Source organism: Thalassophryne amazonica, chromosome 7 (genome assembly GCF_902500255.1).
Source record: "Thalassophryne amazonica chromosome 7, fThaAma1.1, whole genome shotgun sequence".
NCBI lineage: Eukaryota > Metazoa > Chordata > Actinopteri > Batrachoidiformes > Batrachoididae > Thalassophryne > Thalassophryne amazonica.
This window is the reverse complement of record NC_047109.1, coordinates 94,164,609-94,187,738: the sequence shown is the minus strand read 5'-3', so window position 1 is coordinate 94,187,738 and position 23,130 is coordinate 94,164,609. Positions and strand designations below refer to the sequence as shown.

The following is a 23,130-nucleotide window of genomic DNA, read 5'->3' as shown; positions in this document are numbered from 1 at the left end:
GTTGTAGAAGACTGAAAGGTTGACTTATATATATTTTTTCCATTCACTTATTAAAGGAAAAAAAAACAAAACAGGTGTTAAGCCCGGACGACCTAAAGGACACATCAGCATATTGGTCCTCGTTGTCCACATGTGCTTTCACACATTAGGGTGATAAAAGGAAAAACAGAAATATACGACCTTGGCCGGTCAGATAGCGATGGCTCTGAGGGGGTTTAAAAGGACCTGCAGTGCAGCTGAGCCCTCACCAAGGTGGAGACACAAACCATCATGAAGGCTCTCATTTTTGTGGCTCTTTTTGCAGCAGCATGTGAGTATGAAGAGCAAAGTCTTAAAACTGGTCTTTTGAGTGCAAGTCCAAAAGGCTACAGAGGATTGTTTGAAAACTACTGGATTGTTCTGTGCTTCCATCAGATGCTGCTCCCATTGAGGATGACAAGATCGTTGGAGGCTATGAGTGCAGAAAGAACAGCGTGCCCTACCAGGTGTCTCTGAACGCAGGCTACCACTTTTGTGGAGGCTCCCTGATCTCCAGCACCTGGGTGGTGTCCGCCGCTCATTGCTACAAGTCGTAAGTGTAGTTTCCCCTTAAGTCCATTTTAGTATCTTCAGTGAAAGCACAGGTTATGTTTGGCTTTGTTCCTCTGAATGTAGTTCACAGATTTTGACAAACACTGAAATTATGTCTCAGCCACAGGTTTTACTGCATTTTTATGACAATGAGATCTTCAACATTTAAGCTCAAATTGGGGGAGGGATTCTGGTTTCTACTTGGAATTTTAAGAGAGTTCTTATGCAAAGTATAATTTATCCAAAGCTCATGTCTGTGTCCGCAGGCGCATTCAGGTGCGTCTTGGTGAGCACAACATTGCTGTGAACGAAGGCACGGAGCAGTTCATCAACTCTGGTAAAATCATCAAACATCCGAAGTACAACAGCTACAACGTGGACAACGACATCATGCTGATCAAGTTGAGCACACCCGCTAGGCTGAACAGCTATGTCAGCACCATACCTGTGGCCAGCACCTGTGCCAGTGCAGGCACTCGCTGTCTGATCTCTGGATGGGGAAACATGAGCAGCTCAGGCAGTCAGTAACTCTATTATTACTACTACTACTACTACTATTACTACTACTACTACTACTCTCTCACACATAACGAGCAACTCGGTAGACGTTGAGCATTAACAGTCAGATGCTGACTTTATTTTTTGCCCCGTCTAGACAACTACCCTGATAATCTGAGGTGTCTGGATGCCCCCATCCTGACTGACTCCAGCTGCAGGAACTGCTATCCTGGACAGATCACCTCCAATATGATCTGTGCCGGCTTCCTCGAGGGAGGCAAAGACTCCTGTCAGGTATGAACATCAGTCATTGTCATCATTTCTTACACTGGACAGACCAAACTTTAAACACTCACATCATGTGTTTTGTGTGCACGTCCTGTCAGGGTGATTCCGGTGGCCCCATGGTGTGCAGCGGCGTCCTGCAGGGTGTTGTATCCTGGGGTTATGGCTGCGCCATGAAGAACAAGCCTGGTGTCTACACCAAGGTCTGCAACTATAAAAGCTGGATCCAGTCCGTCATGGCCAACAACTAAAAACAGTCATTTATGTTATGAGAGAAAGTCTACACACATCTTAAATAAAGTCTTCACTGATAAAATGTGTTTGACTTCTTGACATAGTACAGAAAACTCAGGTATCCTGTTAGCTGGAGTGTTTTGTTGCAGTAACTCTTGGAGCTAGAAATAGTAAAAATAAAGCAGAGTGGCCTCATTTTTAAATGTCAGTGCAGATGCTTGACCAAAACAGTGTTTATGCACAAATGCAGAAATGTGCATAAACATTTTTTTGGCCAGAGTCAGAAAACTTTCTGCACACATGGTTCTCCTTTGTAAACTGTGTACGTACATATGTGCACATGCCTGCTGTCAACTCCCATCTTTAACCACTAGTGGCTGTAGACATGTATTTGCATGTCTACTGTATTTGCATGTCCTCTATGTATGCATTTACATGTAGACAGCTCCATAAGTAACTGAACAATGACTTTTTTTGTGATTTTGCTTCTGTACATCACCACAAAGGAGATCAAGATGTGCCTATAGTGTAGATTTTTAGTTTTAATTGAAGTGGTTTAACAAGAATATCACATGAACCATTTCTAATTTACAACAATTTGTTTATTCCATCCATCTTAAGAGCCTGTTATGTATTTTGACCAACTAAATATGAATATTAATTTTAATATGAATAATTGTTTTTCCAACCTTTTTCCAGGGATGGAAACATGAACAAATTCACTGAATCTGTCATTCACATTATCATCAAGAACAAAAACGTGACTTGAAAATGTTCATATAGCCATCCCTTGACTTGTCCAAAGAAAATTTAATGTTAAAGTGAACTTAATGTCAGTGATATTTGGAGGAAAGAAAAAAAAAGGCTTTATCCAGTTATATAATTGCAATAAACAGTAATTGCAATAAATGTAAATAACTGGAAATACAAGGTCTTCTATTTCCAATTATTTACAATCTCAGAAAATGGAGCCACCCTGTGTCAAAATTGCCATAATTCCTGAATGATTATTGTGATGTTTTTGTTACACCCATTGAATTAAAGCCAAAAGTCAACAGTAGAAAGGCATCTTGTTTCATTAAAACTCCACTGTGTTGGTGCACAAACGAAAAATGACATTTCTGTCACGGTCCACTTACTCATGTACTGGACTGTACAAGCCGTCTTACACTAAAGACAGATGAATTCCGTCACACAGCAAAACATGATGAAAATGAAGATAAACTAGAAAAGCAGCACAAATACACTGAATGTGAAAGTCACTGAAGAGGTAAAGAACAATAATTATGTTTCAATGGGAGGTCCTGGTTTCAGGAAAAAAGGTTCATTTGCAAAGTGTAGCTGCGACAATCAACACCACAAAATAAGAGGGCTTTTAACATTTAGCTTATATTGTATTATAAGAACATTGTAAATATTAATAGAGGTGTGTGCAAAAAAGAAATATTTAAATAAGAAATGCAAACGGTCTGTGACACTGGCTGTTATGCTAAAACTGTAATTTATTTCCAGTTCACCACGAGACTTAACTTGCTCTTAAGAGTGTGTACGCGCCCTGTACACACATTCTGACAGGATGTTATATCTCTATAAATTCATGTGGGGGGAAAAGGTGTACACAAGTATTTGTGCATACAGACACCCTTGGTAAATGACTCCCCATGTGTTAACTTTGTCCCCATCAAGGATATAAAGGATATAATGCAAGGATATAATTCAGGAATGAACGTTAAAATTATTTAATAGATTGTCAGGTCAGGACTGTACAGTTGTGCTGCCGTATGCACATCACAGAGGTGCATGTTGGACAATAAATAAATAAAAGGCTGTGCTTAAGATTCAGCATCATTTTTGAACCACAAAAGCAACACCTCATAAAATCCAACAATACAAATCACATATAGAGAAAAGTGACCTTTATTCTTGCTAATGCACAAAATTATATACAACATATTGGAAATGAAACTTTGTGATGTTGACAAAACTGAAACTTGAAATTGTAGGATTAAAGTTTTTTTTTTTTCAAAAATGGTGAAAAGTAACAGATGCTTATAATAACAGCCATCACGTTAAATATCCCAATGTTGGAATTCTGTCCGTTTTATCTCATTTAATTCAAAGCATGTAAATATTAAAGCTGAGCCTGTAATTGTTGGCATAATTGAATTAACATAGCATTTCATTTTTTACTGGTTTACTCTGACATTTTAATAACTATCTGTAATTACTGCTGAGCAGAAAAAGGCTTGTGTGAAATAAAGAACAATGTAGCACGAAAACAGCTTTTCAAAAACAGTGAATAGTAACAGATGTTAATCAAAACAGCCATCACTTTAAATATGCCAGGGTTGGAATTCTGGCCAATTCAGATCATTTAATCTGAAGCAGGTACATATTACAAATGCATACATACAATAAATGCTGATACTTATATTAATTCAAAATTAAAATTGAAAATGATACAGACCAAACTCAAATTGAAACTTTCGAATCTATGAAAATTAGATCTGCATGATCTGAAAAGCACAAATTAGAATAATGGATTAGGTGACAACATGACTAGTATTTCAAAAACAAACGTACATCTAGGAGCTCACTGACTTGGTCGTGCATACTGGGTGAACATTCACGTGGTATGAAAGCTAAAAAATGTCAAACTAAACCGAGCTATAGCTATCAGCTCTTAAAATGCGTTGCTGCTATGGTTCACCAAACAGCAACGACTGTGTGAGGTTTGTGTGAGTTAAACAACAACAAATATTACAAGAGTTTACAAATAAATTCAGTGTTACCCGCCACTCAGTCATTTTTGTCCTGCACTTATAGCCACATAGGTGCGTGCATGTTTGTTCGAACATTTTTAAAAAAAGAAGAAAAAAAATGAACAGCAAGGTGTAAGGCAACAAGGATGAATAAGGCTCAAAATGGTTAAGTGGTTATTTATCAAACTGTCCTTTTGCAATGATAAACATACAGTGCAATATTCAAATACTCAACAGCTACGTCAATACATTGTCCCACCGCTGGTTCTTTGTAGATACAGAACTCATGAATGTATAAACAGTGGGGGTCATTACTGTATTCTCATCAGCAAAATCCACCCATCTTAAATTTTAACCATTAGGTGCACTGGGAGAACGTCAACATCTGCATTGATTCAGTAACGCCCAACAATTATTACCTCTTCAATCGAGATTTTAAACTTCACTTTGTTGGTAGTTGTGCAAAAATTATAGAAAGAAGATCTTTGTGAACTATACAATGGAGACTGCCTCGTGAAATGCTCAGAAAATGATTAAAGGAAGAGATTTTGAATCATTTCCAGGTGTTCCTCAAAAGAAGCAGCAGTGGATTTTTGGTAGCCACCAGACCAAGGCTTTGGAAATTAAAGAAACTGATAAGTCCATTTAAAGCTACATGCAACTTCAACCACGTTAGGAGCAGAACCTGCTCTCAATTTCTGGCGTGCATGTGATGGTACGATTATCCTCTGCAGTGAGTCCAGACATGTCCAGGCAGCAGTCTGGCATTAAGGTATATTAAATAAGTAAAACAAACTTATTTTTTGCACTGATCTGGTGCATAGCTCAACCATGTTTTATTCAGGTTGGTCTAAATTTGGAGACTTAGAAGATGAAAGCATTTATTGCTTTTCAGTAAACATGTTAAACTGGAGGGGATGGACTCAGTTATCCATCTATTCACTCACATGCCAAGACTTTTGCTAAAGCCAAGGAATTTAATTCCCCCAACCCAAGCACCATCTTTCCACAAAATTGTCAAACTCTTTACAGTAATTTGAATTTTTGTGTGCACGGGGGAACATCCCACTAGTCTGAAGGTTCAGTTTCATATTTTGATGCCAAGTTTCCGTAGGCTGCATTATTATCTGTATACTTTTTTGTTTCAATTAAAAAGACATTTCTTTCATCTGTGATGTGAGAGTGAATGTTACTTTAATTAAAAAACAAAACAAAACATCACCTTGTTTTTAACTTCACTGATTATAACGATACACCGTACAATGTAAATGTCATACACAATATTTCATAATTAAGACTTTGGCATTTAATTCAAATGGCAATTATCCAACCTTCATGGGTGACTCTGAATTGCAATGTTTGTCTTCATTTGGAGTAAATACACACACAGACTAGTGAACCTTCGACTAGTGAACCCTTCCCTGCACAGGCAGATGGGGTGATCCTACAATTTCAGTCTGCACTGCTGAGTTGGCAAAACTCAAAACCATTCAGAAAATCTGTGATTGGTTCAGGTTTAACTACAACAGTCACACAGACAGCGAAACTCCTCGAAGGCAATAATGGCCAAACATTAGGGCTTCTGTCAGATAACAAAAGCGGAGGTTTAAATTTGGGTCAACAAGTTTGTGTGACTTCATAAGCAAACTCGAGTGTGAATTTGAAATCAGAATTGTATCTGCAGGCGATGTATCCATCTTTTTGAGGTCATAAAACTGACTTTGAAAACACCCACTAAGACACGGAGGGTAAACTTGTCCCATAACGTTAAATAAAGAAATAAAGATACTTTCAAACAAATCTGGATCAGCGTCAGGTTATAACAGACACTTTCTTGATCCAAAAACAACTTTCCACTATCCATTCACTTGTTTTTGACTTATCATGTACTCGTGCTTACACACACACACACACACACACACACACACACACACACACACACACACACACACACACACACACACACACACACACACACACACACACACACACACACATCTGCCCAATTCTGGCAGCTGTTAATTTAATTCAGGAAGGTGAAACCATAATAATGGTTTGTACCTGGAGCTGCTTAACTTGTGAACGTCCAAAACCCCCCAAGAAGTTTCCTCATTATTTTGTACATTCAGTGTATCTGTACAAACATAACAGATATGACGATTGAATAATTTATCCAGAACAAATGTTAGAACAAAAAAGGTAGAACAAAAATTCACAACTGAAAAGTTCTGTCAGTCACTCCGTGTAGGTCACTAAAGCTGACCTCTTGCATGCTGTAAATAATGATAATAGAGGTCTGAAATGACTGAATAAGTGCGACCACACACAGTGCACCGGATGTCTTCTGCAGGACCTCCACATTTATTTGATTTGTTGGCATCTTGAGCCTGTTCCTTCACCATTCTCAAAGGTGATGGTATCAGATTTCCAAAATTATTTGCCTCCTCGTTGTCTTGACCGTTTTCTCCACCATGGATCAGAAGTGCATTACCGGGATGCTGGATGGTTTTACCCACAACAAATGTCTGCTTTTGAACTAACGAAATCACAGGGGCCAGAGGTAACCCTGAAGTAGCTGTTTGTGCACTTATTGAGACGCTGTTCAAAGGAGAATTCCAAGTTTGGACGAACAGAGCAGGACTGAAGTTGCTTTCCTTGGGTTTAGCGTTTCCTGTTATGCAGTTGTCGATGGCGGGACTCGACATTATGTTGGTTTGTACACCAAGAACATCTACTGACAAGTCAAAATCAGAGTACTTGTGCACGTCCTGTGCAGGCGCATGACAAAGTTGGTGTTTGAACAGCAAGTCTAGAGTTCTAAATCGACTTCTGCACTGTTCGCACTGATAAGGCAAAAACACTTTTCTGGGCCTCACCTGATTCCACGTGACCTCTGAGTGCTCGCTCATGTGTCTTTTGTAGGGCTCCACGAAACGAAAGCCTCGGCCGCACTGAGGACAAGTGAAGCGGCCGTGTCGCTGTCTGTGCACTCTCTGGTGACGCCACAGTTGTTTCCAGTTGTCAACGCTCTTACCACAGCAGCTGCACGTGTAGTTTTGACTCCGGGGGTGACTGAGCATGTGGGCTCTGAGCCGCCCCATGTGCCGGAACAGTCTTCCACATCTCGGGCAGAAATATTTCCTGGGGTCCGACCTGTTATCGAGTGTGTTTAGCTTCGACACGAAGTGTGACAGATGATGAGGTGGTATATTCGTAGGCTGAAATGGTTTAGTTGAGTTAGAAAACGGTTTCTTGCTGCGAGTTTGAGCAGGTGTTTTTTTCTGTGTTTGGCAATTCTGTGGTGTGACAGACAAAACTGATGAACACCTCTTTGCAGGTAACGTGTACTGTATTAATGCCACAGGCTCTTCTTCGGTGATGCCAGAGATGGATTCCGTGCCTTTGGACTGGGCACACTGCCTCTGATGCTCTTTGAATTCTGACAGGACCCCAAAAAGCTTGTCACAGCAGACGCACCGGTACAGCTTTGCACCAGTGTGGGCTTTCATGTGGTTGTTGAACTCTTGCAGCTGGCCAAAAACATTCTTGCAGATGTGGCACGTGTATGTCAGTGAAGGCTTCGGCCGTCGGCTATACTGACAATCCTCACCGATCTCAGGCGTTCTACATATATGATTTCTTGCATTGCTGTAATGGGTGAATGATTTACCACAACGTGTGCAGTTGTAACGCTTCACAGACCAGTGTGTCAACTCGTGAACCCGAAGGAAATAGGCCTGACCAAAAGCTTTCCCACAGATATCACATTTGTAAGGCTTTTCTCCGGTGTGCACACGCTCATGCCTGATGAGCGCAGACGGAAAGGTGAACATTTTGCCGCAGTACTTGCACACTTTGCACGGTTTCTTTTCAGGAGCCGCCGATTTAACAAGTTCCACACTCTTACTGATGTCACTCCCTTGTCTCTGAGATTTGTCCTTCTCACTTTCTTTGTGAAGTTCATGAGCGTGTGTTTTAATATGAGAAGAATACTCACAATAGGAGAATCTGATCTTGCAGTATGGGCAAGTTTGATATGCGTTGTTCTTCCGGTGTACTTTGAGATGAAGATTTAAGTTAGAATTTTTGCTAAAACATCTCCCACATTCAAGGCATTTAAAAGGCTTTTCGCCCGTATGAATGCGTTGATGGATAATGAACTGAGAAAGAAATTTGCATACACGACCACAGAAACCACATTTCAACAAAGTTTTCCCGCCTCGTTTAGTGTAGATTGGATTTGTGTTGTCCTCTTCTTTAGTATCAGCTAGCGTTTGCTGAGCATCTCCGTCCGCTGTTTGCTGTGCGTTGCCGTCTGTTTGCTGTGCATCAATGTCCACTGTTTTCGGTGCATCGTCATCCACAGTTTGTTGCGTGTCTCTGTCCGCCGTTTGTTGCACGTCGCTGTCCGCTGTTTGTTGCGTATTGCTGTCTGCCGTTGGCTGTACATTGCTGTTGCCTTCAGTGGGCTCGTTTGGCGGTGGAAGATGCTCTCTTGGCAACAAAGCATGTCTCCTCCTCTCCTTGCCTCTGGTGAACACATAAATGTTTGCCTGGCTGTTTGCACACTCCGTCATGCTGCCGTCATTCTGTAAAACTTCATCTATCTGAGACATGGAATTTAAATGATCAAGTTCGATCTCTGTTTCCTCGGCTTTCACAGTAGAGGAGATCCGAGCGTGAGGTGGACGGTCACATTCAGGAGATGTTCCATGAGAACTACAGCTCATCTGGTCTTCAGAGTTCAAGCTCACTTGTTTATCTGTCCCAGTTTTCTCCCCATCACCTGTGTCACTCCTCAACACGGTGGAGGCCTCTTGAGAAAAATCAGGTTTGAACAATTTAGCTGGAATTTGCTCATCAGCCAAATCAATGTGATGGCAGTTAGATTTAACACTGCTTGCTGAGCGCGCTGTGAGGGTGACTTTGTCATCAGATTCAGTCTTTTCATCTGTTGTCAAAGCCGGTCGTTGTCTTTTCCTCAGGCTCCACGTAGAACCACTACTGTTTTCATCAGTAAAATTGCTTTCAGAAACAGGGCTTTTATCTTTTCTTGGTCTTCCTCTTTTCTTCATCACAGACATAATAACTTCTGGTCTACTATCAGACATGCAGTGATAACCAGATCTTTCACTATGAGGCAAATGATTGACTAACTGACCATCACTGGTCCAAGGCACATCATGGCTGCAGTGGTTTTCTGAGCTTGTTGGCATGGAATCCTCAATACCCTCACATGATGTTGCTGTGACGTCCTCCTGATGTTGAACTGCATTAGGACCAACAGACTCTGGAACTAGTATGTTCTTAGTGAATATTTTTCTTTTTCGAGGGTGGCCAGGTTTTCGGCGAACCTTTGCTGACTGTCCAGTAGTTTGCAATGAATAGCTGCACAGGCTGGCTGAGACTTGAGATTTTCCTTGCATGATGACTTCTGATGCTGCACCATCACTCTGTTGACAATTTTCTTCATTGGCCACTTCAGAATTCGTGAGACCTTCAGAATCTATTCTTCCTGGTAAGTGTGACTCACGTGCAGACTGGTTCAGTCCTGTATGATGCACTCCATGACCCTCACCCCGCCTCACCTCGAGGTCATATTCACTGCATCCAGTGTCGTCTTCAGTTATCTGTAGAAGAAAAACCAGTGATAATGCACAAGCTTCTTAAAATTGAGTCATTTTCACACACACACACACACACACACACACACACACACACACACACACACACACACACACACACACACACACACACACACACACACACACACACACACACACACACACACACACACACACAAAAATATGTCAGGGTTCTCGCCAGCGCAGTTGAGCATAGGGGGCTTCTTTCTTTCTTTCCTTTTTTAAAGGACACGTCACATATTATTTAACATCCCAGTTCGCAACACAAAGACACCCTCAAAATGCAGGAAATTGACAGATTGGACCCTACTAGGATAACTGTGCCTGTAATGCTCGTCGCATGGCTATGCCCTGCTAAGTTCCCCCCATGCTGTGAAAAAATCCTGGTGAGAACCCTGTGTGTGTGTGTATGTGTGTATACACACACACAAGGGCATAGACATTAAAGCTATAGGGCCACCCACATTTCATGAAACTGACAAAATTTAGTTTCTCCTGAAATCCAAGCATTATAATGTTGGTTTATTTTTTATAAACGTCTTGTAAAATTACAGCTCATTTTAATCAAGAGAAGATATTTATCTGGGGGGAATTCCATAAGGAATATCTTCTTTTCTTTTTAACGCCATCTGCAGGAGGACATGCGTGTGCACATGCAGGATCTTTTGAAAACGCCAGAAGTTACCTTGATGCAATATGTGACGCTGACGTCTGTGAAATGTCTTATAAATCACTCCAGAGGTGTTGTCAGGTTACAAAAACAGTGCTTTTTGTTTTTGAAGTGTTTATTTCCTGGTAGCTTTTACATACTACAACCCCTGGCAATAATTATGGAATCACTGGCCTCGGAGGATGTTCATTCAGTTGTTTAATTTTGTAGAAGAAAAGCAAATCACAGACATGACACAAAACTAAAGTCATTTCAAATGGCAACTTCCTGGCTTTAAGAAACACTATAAGAAATCAGGAAAAATAATTGTGGCAGTCAGTAACGGTTACTTTTTTAGACCAAGCAGAGGGAAAAAAATATGGACTCACTCAATTCTGAGGAATAAATTATGGAATCACCCTGTAAATTTTCATCCCCAAAACTAACACCTGCATCAAATCAGATCTGCTCGTTAGTCTGCATCTAAAAAGGAGTGATCACACCTTGGAGAGCTGTTGCACCAAGTGGACTGACATGAATCATGGCTCCAACATGAGAGATGTCAATTGAAACAAAGGAGAGGATTATCAAACTCTTAAAAGAGGGTAAATCATCACGCAATGTTGCAAAAGATGTTGGTTGTTCACAGTCAGCTGTGTCTAAACTCTGGACCAAATACAAACAACATGGGAAGGTTGTTAAAGGCAAACATACTGGTAGACCAAGGAAGACATCAAAGCATCAAGACAGAAAACTTAAAGCAATATGTCTCAAAAATCGAAAATGCACAACAAAACAAATGAGGAACGAATGGGAGGAAACTGGAGTCAACGTCTGTGACCGAACTGTAAGAAACCGCCTAAAGGAAATGGGATTTACATACAGAAAAGCTAAACCAAAGCCATCATTAACACCTAAACAGAAAAAAACAAGGTTACAGTGGGCTAAGGAAAAGCAATCGTGGACTGTGGATGACTGGATGAAAGTCATATTCAGTGATGAATCTCGAATCTGCATTGGGCAAAGTGATGATGCTGGAACTTTTGTTTGGTGCCGTTCCAATGAGATTTATAAAGATGACTGCCTGAGGACAACATGTAAATTTCCACAGTCATTGATGATATGGGGCAGCATGTCAGATAAAGGCACTGGGGAGATGGCTGTCATTACATCATCAATAAATGCACAAGTTTACATTGATATTTTGGACACTTTTCTTATCCCATCAATTGAAAGGATGTTTGGGGATGATGAAATCATTTTTCAAGATGATAATGCATCTTGCCATAGAGCAAAAACTGTGAAAACATTCCTTGCAAAAAGACACATAGGGTCAATGTCATGGCCTGCAAATAGTCCGGATCTTAATCCAATTGAAAATCTTTGGTGGAAGTTGAAGAAAATGGTCCCTGACAAGGCTCCAACCTGCAAAGCTGATCTGGCAACAGCAATCAGAGAAAGTTGGAGCCAGATTGATGAAGAGTACTGTTTGTCACTCATTAAGTCCATGCCTCAGAGACTGCAAGCTGTTATAAAAGCCAGAGGTGGTGCAACAAAATACTAGTGATGTGTTGGAGCGTTCTTTTGTTTTTCATGATTCCATAATTTTTTCATCAGAATTGAGTGATTCCATATTTTTTTTCCCTCTGCTTGGTCTAAAAAAGTAACCGTTACTGACTGCCACAATTTTTTTTCCTGATTTCTTATAGTGTTAAAAGTGTTTAAAGCCAGAAAGTTGCCATTTGAAATGACTTTAGTTTTGTGTCATGTCTGTGATCTGCTTTTTTTCTACAAAATTAAACAACTGAATGAACATCCTCCGAGGCCGGTGATTCCATAATTTTTGCCAGGGGTTGTATATGAGAACCCTCTTACATTTACACATACAGTTGTATGAAAAGGTTTGTGCACCCCTGATGATTTCCATGATTTTCCTTTATAAATTATTGGTTGTTTGGATCAGCAATTTCAGTTAAATGTATCATATAGCAGACAAACATGGTGATATTTGAGAAGTGAAATGAAGTTTCTAGGATTTACAGCAAGTGCGCAATAACTATTTAAACAAAATTAGGCAGGTGCATAAATTTGGACACCCCAACAGAAAAAATACATCAGTATTTAGTAGATCCTCCTTTTGCAGAAATAACAGCCTCTAAACACTTCCTATAGCTTCCAATCAGAGTCTGGATTCTGGTTGAAGGTATTTTGGACCATTCTTCTTTACAAAACATCTCAGTTCAGTCAGGTTTGTTGGTTTCTGAGCATGGACAGCCCACTTAAACTCACACCACAAATTTTCAATAATATTCAGGTCTGGGGACTGAAATGGCCATTCCAGAACGTTGTACTTGTTTCTCTGCATGAATGCCTTAGTACATTTTGAGCAGTATTTAGGGTCGCTGTCTTGTTGAAAGATCCAGCCCCGGCGCAACTTCAACTTTGTCACTGATTCATGAACACTGTTCTCAAGAATCTGGTGACTGGAATCCATGTGACCTTCAACTTTAACAAGATTCCCAGTATCTGCACTGGCCACACAGCCCCACAGTATGATGGAACCACCTCCAAATTTTACTGTAGGTACCAAGTGGTTTTCTTGGAATACTGTTCTTTTTCAGCCATGCATACCGCCCCTTGTTATGTCCAAATAACTCAATTTTAGTTTCATCAGTCCACAGCACCTTATTCCAAAATGAAGCTGGCTTGTCCAAATGTGCTTTAGCATACCCCAAGCGACTGTTTATGGCATGTACGCAGAAAAGGCTTCCTCTGCATTAGAGCATCTCCTTGTTCAAAGTGCGCTCTGCAGTTGAACGATGCACAGAGACACTATCTGCAGGTCTGTGGGTTGACTGACTGTTCTCACCATCCTTTGTTTCAGCTTATCTGAGATTTTTCTTGGCCTGCCACTTTGGGCCTTAACTAGTGCTGCGGTCTTCCATTTCCTCACTATGTTCCTCACAGTGGAAACTGACAGCTGAAATCTCTGAGATAGTTTTTTGTATCCTTCCCCTAAGCCATGATGCTGAACAGTCTTTGTTTTCAGGTCATTTCAGAGCTGTTTAGAGGTTCCCATGTTGTCAATCATTAGAAGAGATGCAAAGAGGGGAACCATGTGCAAATGGCCACCTTAAATACCCTTTCTCATGATTGGATTCACCTGTGTAAGGAGGTCAAGGGTCAATGAGCTTACCAAACCAATTTTGTGTTCCAATAATTAGTGCTAAATGTATTCAAATCAATAAAATGACAAGGGTGCCCAAATTTATGCACCTGCCTAATTTTGTTTAAATAATTATTGCAAACTTTATCTAGATACTAGAAACTTAATTTCACTTCTCAAATATCAGTGTGTTCGTCTGCTATATGATATATTTAACTGAAATTTCTAATCCAGACAACCAATGATTTATAAAGGAAAATCATGAAAATGATCAGGGGTGCCCAAACCTTTGCATACAACTGTAAATGCAGCGGTTTCAAACCATTTCCTGCTATGTTGGAGGAGGAGCCAGAGCAAGATGAGCCAGCACACATCAACTCTACTCTGATTGGCTGCCACCATGTTCTTCCCATAATGCTTTGTGCAAGTCTTCAAAAGCCCCCACATGATCTATAACATCACTGTCGGTCTCAACCATGGTCCCTGCTATCACTGCTGTAAGTAGCTGAAGGCCATCTGTTCTTTTGAAAGCGCCTTCAGTTTTGCTTCCCCCTCTTCTGGGCTGATTTCGCTGACAGCTTTCCATTCATTACTGGAAAATCGACAATGACAATCACTTCAGAAGTGTGTGTGTCTTAAACCATGAGTTGTTATTGTTGATGGAGCTTACATTGTTACAGCAAAAAAATATCTCATGTCCCTTGATCATGTGCTTATATTCGTATTTTATGGTGGTTGTTTTGTTCTGTTAGTTGGTTTGTCTTGTATGTCACAGAGGTGGGAGTAAGTCACCATCAAGTCACTCTCAAGTCATGAATCAGCAAGTCCCAAGTCATAATGACCACCAAGTGTTTGACAGCTGACTTGAGACTTTACTTGGGACTTGCAGATTGATGACTTGAGAATGACTTGACAGTGACTTACTCCCACCTCTGGTATGTCGTGTGCTGCTGCCTTTGTGGCCAGGTCACCATTGTGAAAGAAGTCTTGATCTCGATGGGTTTTATTATCTGGCTAAATAAAGGTTAAGAAGAACTGTACAAGCATTACTGCAAAGATGTCATTAAGTTTTAAATGACACAAAAATGTCAATTAAAACTTAATGGCATCTTTGCAATATAAAAATAAAATAAATGTTTTGAAAACATGTTTCTATCTCATGAGCTACCTGTTGGCAGTTGACAGGAACATGATTGTTAGGGATGTAGGGAACAGGATGGGATACCACAGACGTTAATTCAGAGACTGCATTTTGGTCACCGCTTCCACTGCCAAACGACATTCTGCTTCCCATACCAAGAGCCTGTGAATTAGAGTTGAGACAAAAACCTGTCAGTTCTGCAAATTACTATTCTCTACTGCTAATGTAAACCATAAAATCGGGACACAGTATCATGTTAGAACAGCCTTCAGGGTGTTACTAGTCTGAAAAATCTTTGATACTCTTTATCTAAAGAGGTGACAGGAACTTTTTTGTGGCAGCACGTTGACTTGGTGGTTAGCACTGCTGCCTCACAGCAAGATCAATTCCCACCTGCGTTTGCATGTTCTTCCCGTGTTCGCATGGGTTTCCTCCAGGTGCTCCGGTTTCCTCCCACATTTAAAGACATGCAGGTTAGGTGAATTGGAAACTAATTGTCCAGGTCTCTCCTGCAAAAGAGATCTCGATTTCAATAGGACTAACCTGGTTAAATTTAAATTGCTGTTATATTTCTCATTAGGTAAATGAGCTATGGCAAGTAACTGCATGGCTCATGGATAATCACTATTATCAGGAATTTATTTCTATTTCTATAGAGTATGAAAGGGATAGGATTACAGTGATTGGAAATGAACTTAGAAAACAAACCTCTGACCTGATCTACAGTCAGGTCCATAAGTAGTTGGAAAATTGTTTGGGGTTTTTTTTTTGGTATATTTACGTCTTCACAACACCACAGTGGAGTAAATGAAAGTCAAGACTTGCGTCAAGTGCAGACTTCTACCTTTAGTTGTAGTCTTACACACCTCTCTGCAGCTTCTCTCCCCCTGCCATCCCCTCATTACCCCATCCCCGTAGAGACGGTGCCTGCTCCCAGACCACCAATAACCAGTAAAAATCTATTTAAGCATAAAAATTAAAAAAGAAAAAATAATATAGCACCTTCAACTGCACCACAGACTAAAACAGTTAAATGTGGTCTATTAAACATTAGGTCTCTCTCTTCTAAGTCCCTGTTAGTAAATGATATAATAATTGATCAACATATTGATTTATTCTGCCTTACAGAAACCTGGTTACAGCAGGATGAATATGTTAGTTTAAATGAGTCAACACCCCCGAGTCACACTAACTGCCAGAACGCTCGTAGCACGGGCCGAGGGGGAGGATTAGCAGCAATCTTCCATTCCAGTTTATCAATTAATCCAAAACCCAGACAGAGCTTTAATTCATTTGAAAGCTTGACTCTTAGTCTTGTCCATCCAAATTGGAAGTCCCAAAAACCAGTTTTATTTGTTATTATCTATCGTCCACCTGGTCGCTACTGTGAGTTTCTCTGTGAATTTTCAGACCTTTTGTCTGACTTAGTGCTTAGCTCAGATAAGATAATTATAGTGGGCGATTTTAACATCCACACAGATGCTGAGAATGACAGCCTCAACACTGCATTTAATCTATTATTAGACTCAATTGGCGTTGCTCAAAATGTAAATGAGTCCACCCACCACTTTAATCATATCTTAGATCTTGTTCTGACTTATGGTATGGAAACTGAAGACTTAACAGTATTCCCTGAAAACTCCCTTCTGTCTGATCATTTCTTAATAACATTTACATTTACTCTGATGGACTACCCAGCAATGGGGAATAAGTTTCATTACACTAGAAGTCTTTCAGAAAGCGCTGTAACTAGGTTTAAGGATATGATTCCTTCTTTATGTTCTCTAATGCCATATACCAACACAGTGCAGAGTAGCTACCTAAACTCTGTGAGTGAGATAGAGTATCTCGTCAATAGTTTTACATCCTCATTGAAAACAACTTTGGATGCTGTAGCTCCTCTGAAAAAGAGAGCCTTAAATCAGAAGTGCCTGACTCCGTGGTATAACTCACAAACTCGCAGCTTAAAGCAGATAACCCGTAAGTTGGAGAGGAAATGGCGTCTCACTAATTTAAAAGATCTTCACTTAGCCTGGAAAAAGAGTCTGTTGCTCTATAAAAAAGCCCTCCGTAAAGCTAGGACATCTTACCACTCATCACTAATTGAAGAAAATAAGAACAACCCCAGGTTTCTTTTCAGCACTGTAGAATAGAATAGAATAGAAAGCCTTTATTGTCATGATACACAGCAAACACAGTCTGCATAGTACGAGATTAGGGGGGCTGCTCCTTAAAAAGTGCACGCAGTGCAATACCAGACAATATAACATGAATAAACAATATCACATAAGGAAACATGTGAAGTCCTTTGCTGAAAAGTAAAATTGTGTAACATGTGGACAGTGTAAACAGTGTAGCAATTGAGAGAATGCAAAAGGAAATGTAAAACTGTATGACAACTATAGGTGATATAATAAACAATGGAACAACTGAAAAATGTGCAAAAGTCCTGTGCTACAAATGAGATAGATATGGTGCGACTCAGTACCTAATATAGTCCATTTTTAGTGCAGATTATTGTTCTAAAAACGGACTATATTAGGTACTGAGTCGCACCATATCTATCTCATTAGCCAGGCTGACAAAGAGTCAGCTCTATTGAGCCGAGTATTCCTTTAACTTTAACTAGTAATGACTTCATGACTTTCTTTGCTAATAAAATTTTAACTATTAGAGAAAAAATTACTCATAACCATCCCAAAGACATATCGTTATCTTTGGCTGCTTTCAGTGATGCCGGTATTTGGTTAGACTCTTTCTCTCCAGTTGTTCTGTCTGTTATTTTCATTAGTTACTTCCTCCAAACCATCAACATGTCTATTAGACCCCATTCCTATCAGGCTGCTCAAGGAAGCCCTACCATTAATTAATGCTTCGATCTTAAATATGATCAATCTATCTTTATTAGTTGGCTATGTACCACAGGCTTTTAAGGTGGCAGTAATTAAACCATTACTTAAAAAGCCATCACTTGACCCAGCTATCTTAGCTAATTATAGGCCAATCTCCAACCTTCCTTTTCTCTCAAAAATTCTTGAAAGGGTAGTTGTAAAACAGCTAACTGATCATCTGCAGAGGAATGGTCTATTTGAAGAGTTTCAGTCAGGTTTTAGAATTCATCATAGTACAGAAACAGCATTAGTGAAGGTTACAAATGATCTTCTTATGGCCTCAGACAGTGGACTCATCTCTGTGCTTGTTCTGTTAGACCTCAGTGCTGCTTTTGATACTGTTGACCATAAAATTTTATTACAGAGATTAGAGCATGCCATAGGTATTAAAGGCACTGCGGTGGTTTGAATCATATTTATCTAATAGATTACAATTTGTTCATGTAAATGGGGAATCTTCTTCACAGGCTAAGGTTAATTATGGAGTTCCACAAGGTTCTGTGCTAGGACCAATTTTATTCACTTTATACATGTTTCCCTTAGGCAGTATTATTAGACAGCATTGCTTAAATTTTCACTGTTACGCAGATGATACCCAGCTTTATCTATCCATGAAGCCAGAGAACACACACCAATTAGCTAAACTGCAGGATTGTCTTACAGACAATGCTTTTTTGCATTTGCGCAATATTTCTAAAATTAGAAAGGTCTTGTCTCAGAGTGAAGCTGAAAAACTAATTCATGCATTTATTTCCTCTAGGCTGGACTATTGTAATTCATTATTATCAGGTTGTCCTAAAAGTTCCCTGAAAAGCCTTCAGTTAATTCAAAATGCTGCAGCTAGAGTACTGACAGGGACTAGAAGGAGAGAGCATATCTCACCCATATTGGCCTCTCTTCATTGGCTTCCTGTTAATTCTAGAATAGAATTTAAAATTCTTCTTCTTACTTATAAGGTTTTGAATAATCAGGTCCCATCTTATCTTAGGGACCTCATAGTACCATATCACCCCAATAGAGCGCTTCGCTCTCAGACTGCAGGCTTACTTGTAGTTACTAGGGTTTGTAAGAGTAGAATGGGAGGCAGAGCCTTCAGCTTTCAGGCTCCTCTCCTGTGGAACCAGCTCCCAATTCAGATCAGAGAGACAGACACCCTCTCTACTTTTAAGATTAGGCTTAAAACTTTCCTTTTTGCTAAAGCTTATAGTTAGGGCTGGATCAGGTGACCCTGAACCATCCCTTAGTTATGCTGCTATAGACTTAGACTGCTGGGGCGTTCCCATGATGATTGATCTCTGCTCCCCTCCACAGCATGTCTTTTTCCTGGTTCTCTCCCTCAGCCCCAACCAGTCCCAGCAGAAGACTGCCCCTCCCTGAGCCTGGTTCTGCTGGAGGTTTCTTCCTGTTAAAAGGGAGTTTTTCCTTCCCACTGTCGCCAAGTGCTTGCTCACAGGGGGTCGTTTTGACCGTTGGGGTTTTTCCGTAATTATTGTATGGCCTTGCCTTACAATATAAAGCGTCTTGGGGCAACTGTTTGTTGTGATTTGGCGCTATATAAATAATATTTTTTTGATTTGATTTGACTTTAATTCAAGAGGTATACCGCGCTCATCCCACCCTGGCCACTCTCTGTTTGAGCTACTGCCATCAGGCAGACAGTACAGGGCCATTAAAGCAAGCACAAATAGATCGAAAAACAATTTCAACCCAACTGCTGTTAGAGCTATGAATGCCACTGGAACCAAATAGCCATATGACATGCCACACTTAAAATGAGTGCAATATTTGTTTATGTGCAATATCCACTGCCATTGAAATGTCCACCATTTTGTACATACTTTTCCCTTTTTTATACGCAATCTTTTTTGTTACTACATTCTTAGAATTTTTTTTCTTTTTCAATTTGCACTCTGCAGGGGTGGTGGCCAAGTGGTTAATGCGCTTGGTTTCAGTTCAGAAGGTTCTGGGTTCAAATCCCACCCCTGCCACATTTCTCCATGTAATGTGGAGTTGCGTCAGGAAGGGCATCCGGCGTAAAACTTGTGCCAATTCAACAAGCAGATCCACCTTGGATTTGCTGTGGCGACCCCAAGTGCAAACAAGGGAGCAGCCGAAGGGACTTACTTACTTCAATTTGCACTCTGATCAACCCTCTTTCATTTGGTTAAATTTCATGTTTTTCTTTTCTTCCCCAGGCCTTTCAAGTCTGTACATGTTTTACTCATGTTTATATTTGCACTTAAAGGCTTCTCCACCTTCACAGCCCAAAAGTCACCAGACAAAATAAATATAAGTATTACTTTTATTACAAATCCCTTTTGGAGTATTTTCTTTAAACACGTAAAACCTACTGATATTCTGACTTCGGCCATTGCAGTTTTGTACTAGTTGGAGTAGCAACTGAAACTATTTCATTCTTTATGGCTCAGTTCCCTCGCGCCTTTTAATGCTACTGTCGCTGCACCCAACTACACAACAGTTTTTAGAAACAACTACCTTGTGAGACATACTTAACAACGCTTTGTATTACCCTTTGCACTGGTTGCTATGGTGCACAATGCATTGTGGGAGTCAAGTACTGGGGCTGAAAACTACAACTGGAAGAACTGTTACACACTTCAATTCTTGTGGCTTGTTCCTAACTTTTATAAAAGAAAGATCAGGAAACTACCACTTATCAACAAGCACATTTTGTCCACACACTGAAAATCAAAAATGCGTTTTCAGCAGTTCCTAAACTACTGACAGAAGCTAGTGAACAGAGTTGTTTTAAGGTGAAACCACCTTACACGTAGCCTGCAAGCACACTTTATTTATAGTACTTTTTATACATACAGTCGAAAATGATTTCAGAATGTTTATAACAAAAACGGGATGAAAAACGAAGCGGGGCGTCCTCTTTAGCTAGGCCAGGCTGCTAGCTGCAGATAATTAACGTTACAGTAAACATGAACCTGTATCTTAAATGCTGTGCCACCGTGTTTAAATCACTTCAAACCTAACTATGTTCACACGCGTGAAACACAAGTTTCACTGCTTGTATAAGCAGAAAGTGCTTGCCTGGGAGAGACTGGCCTCAGCGTGACGTTAGCCATGCAGCTACAGCTGCACACGGGGTTAGCTAACAGCTAACACGCCGTCACTTTCTGTTCGGAACTTTCTACAGCTGTGTATTTATGTCGAAGCTGAAATGTTGGTGTGAAGCTACTTTTTTTGTCCTTTTCTGGGTAGTTTGAAGTAGCAAGCCACGCAACATCCACGCAAACAGCAACGCCAAAAAAAAAAAAAAAAAAAATTACTTAAAAAATTGCGAGCGTACACAGCAAGTGAGTAGTTCAAGTCCTACAAGAAATATCGGAAAATTGGTTAACGGCGTACCGTTTTTTTTTCTTTTTGTTTTTTAGTCGAAACGCCCCTTTTACTTTAAGCTATCGTTGTCAACATTTTTACGTTCGCATCTTTATTTTACATTCGTATGTTTATTAGGAGTCAGCCTTTTGTTGAAATATGAGGGTCGTTGAACAAAGATGCCCTTTTTGGAGTGTTCTTTCAGCTGCTCCCAGTAGGGGTCGCCACAAACAGATGAACCTACCCCATCTCACGTCATAAACAAACCTCTTTGGCCTTCCTCTTCTCCGACCTGATGGCTCCATCCTCAGCATTCCTCTCTATGTACCCCACATCTCTATTCTGCACATGCCCCAAACTATCTTCGTCTCACCTCTTTTTGTCTCCAAACTTTCCAGTGCGGACTGTCTCTCTGATATGCTCATTCCTGCATATCCTCATCGATCCTAAGGAATACAGCAGCATCATTTCTGTCACCTCCAGCCACAAGTGACTGATGGTTAATCAACAATCTTCCATCACCATGTGGTGAACTGTTTCCTCAAGTGGAGGCAGCTGCCCATCCAAATGTTGGGTTTATCATGAAGGTCTCCTCTTGTTTAGTCTGGGTATTTTTGCACCCTTGATAAAGCTGGAGTGTCATCCCGATGTAATGCAACCATATCAGCACGAATGTCCTTGTGAGTTAAACCACCTTCTGTGGGTTGGAAATGCTGCAGTGTTACACTGTGCATTCAGCATTTGTTGCTTCACAAATTCATTCACAGCAGCATGGCAAACAGATAGAATACAATAGAATAGAAACTTTATTGTCACTGCACACATACAAGTATACATGCATACAACAAAATTTGTCCTCTGCATTCAACCCATCCGAATTACATTAAACACAGTCCAATCACTAAGAGCAGCGGGCAGCCACAGTCCAGCGCCCCGGGGACCAACTCCAGATGTAGACACTGCCTAGGTCAGGGGTAGAGAAAGGAGCAGACCCTAAATAAGTATGTTTTTGATTGTGGGAGGAAACCGGAGTGCCCAGAGGAAACCCAAGTAGATATGGGGAGAACTTGCAAACTCCACACAGAAAGGCCAGGAATCGATCCCAAGACATTGTTGCTGTGAGGCACCAGTGCTAACCACTAATCCACTGTGCCGAAAGACACTTTTACAAATTAAATCACATAAATTATGTACAGTTAGTGAGACACTCACTCTGCATTTCATGTCTTCATTTTAACATCTGTTTCTGTGCCAGTGGATTATTAAGATGATTGATGAAGCAACAAGCAAAAGCTTCTCCAATCACAGCCACTGAAGCTTGTAATTCCACTGAACAAAAATAAAAATGTAACACTTTTGTTTTGCTTCCCATTTTTCATGCATTGAAGCAAAAGATCTAACAGGTCATACACACACACACACACACACACACACACACACACACACACACACACACAAAGCTTTCACTCCAATTTGGCTCACTCACTCGCTAAAATCAGGGTTAGTGAGCACTTCTGAGATGATTCATCCACCTGGCTGGTGTAGCATATCAACATGTTGATTAAATAGCATGACTGCTGCACTGATGCGCATTGGACTGGTCAAATAAAATGTGCATTTTTTTTCATGCAACACAGTGTCACAGATGTCACAAGTTTGAAGAGATCATGCAGTTGGCATGCTGACTGCAGCTGAAGACCACATGTAGCCGCTCCAGGACAGACACATCCTGCTTCCTCACCTAATAAAGATCTCTTTTCAGTGTGAACTGGACATTTTAGAATGGCCCTTTATTGTGACCGTCTCAAGGCACATCTATGCAGTCATCATGTTGTGTAGTTGATGCGCCACACTAGCCAGGTGGATGGATTATTTTACCAAATTTGAAGTACTCACCAACATGGGTTTTGGCAAATTTGCAAAGTTTGAGGAAAATAAACT

The 23,130-nt window shown here is 40.4% G+C and overlaps 2 protein-coding genes across 2 annotated transcripts; one reads left to right on the top strand and one right to left on the bottom strand.

Moving 5' to 3' along the window:
- Window positions 1–207: 207 nt before the first annotated feature.
- prss1 (serine protease 1) lies at window positions 208–1,653 on the top strand. Its single transcript, XM_034175119.1, has 5 exons — window positions 208–310; window positions 415–571; window positions 837–1,090; window positions 1,226–1,362; window positions 1,455–1,653. The coding sequence occupies exons 1-5, from the start codon at window positions 271–273 to the stop codon at window positions 1,602–1,604; spliced, it is 738 nt and encodes a 245-aa protein (XP_034031010.1). The 5' UTR covers window positions 208–270; the 3' UTR covers window positions 1,605–1,653.
- A 1,833-nt stretch (window positions 1,654–3,486) lies between these two features.
- On the bottom strand, window positions 3,487–21,171 carry si:dkeyp-84f3.9 (zinc finger protein 184). Its single transcript, XM_034175116.1, has 3 exons — window positions 20,902–21,171; window positions 14,978–15,112; window positions 3,487–9,979 (listed from the first exon to the last, which is right to left on the bottom strand). The coding sequence occupies exons 2-3, from the start codon at window positions 15,101–15,103 to the stop codon at window positions 6,602–6,604; spliced, it is 3,504 nt and encodes a 1,167-aa protein (XP_034031007.1). The 5' UTR covers window positions 15,104–15,112; window positions 20,902–21,171; the 3' UTR covers window positions 3,487–6,601.
- Window positions 21,172–23,130: the final 1,959 nt, after the last annotated feature.

Bases quoted from the DNA above. Each gene is read 5' to 3' on its own strand.
- prss1 (XM_034175119.1), top strand. From the start codon at position 271: ATGAAGGCTCTCATTTTTGTGGCTCTTTTTGCAGCAGCAT. The intron at 311-414 runs GTGAGTATGAAG...TGCTTCCATCAG, and splicing joins GGCTCTTTTTGCAGCAGCAT to ATGCTGCTCCCATTGAGGAT. The intron at 1,363-1,454 runs GTATGAACATCA...ACGTCCTGTCAG, and splicing joins GAGGCAAAGACTCCTGTCAG to GGTGATTCCGGTGGCCCCAT.
- si:dkeyp-84f3.9 (XM_034175116.1), bottom strand. From the start codon at position 15,103: ATGGGAAGCAGAATGTCGTTTGGCAGTGGAAGCGGTGACCAAAATGCA. The intron at 9,980-14,977 runs GTAGCTCATGAG...TTTCTTCTACAG, and splicing joins TTCCTGTCAACTGCCAACAG to ATAACTGAAGACGACACTGG.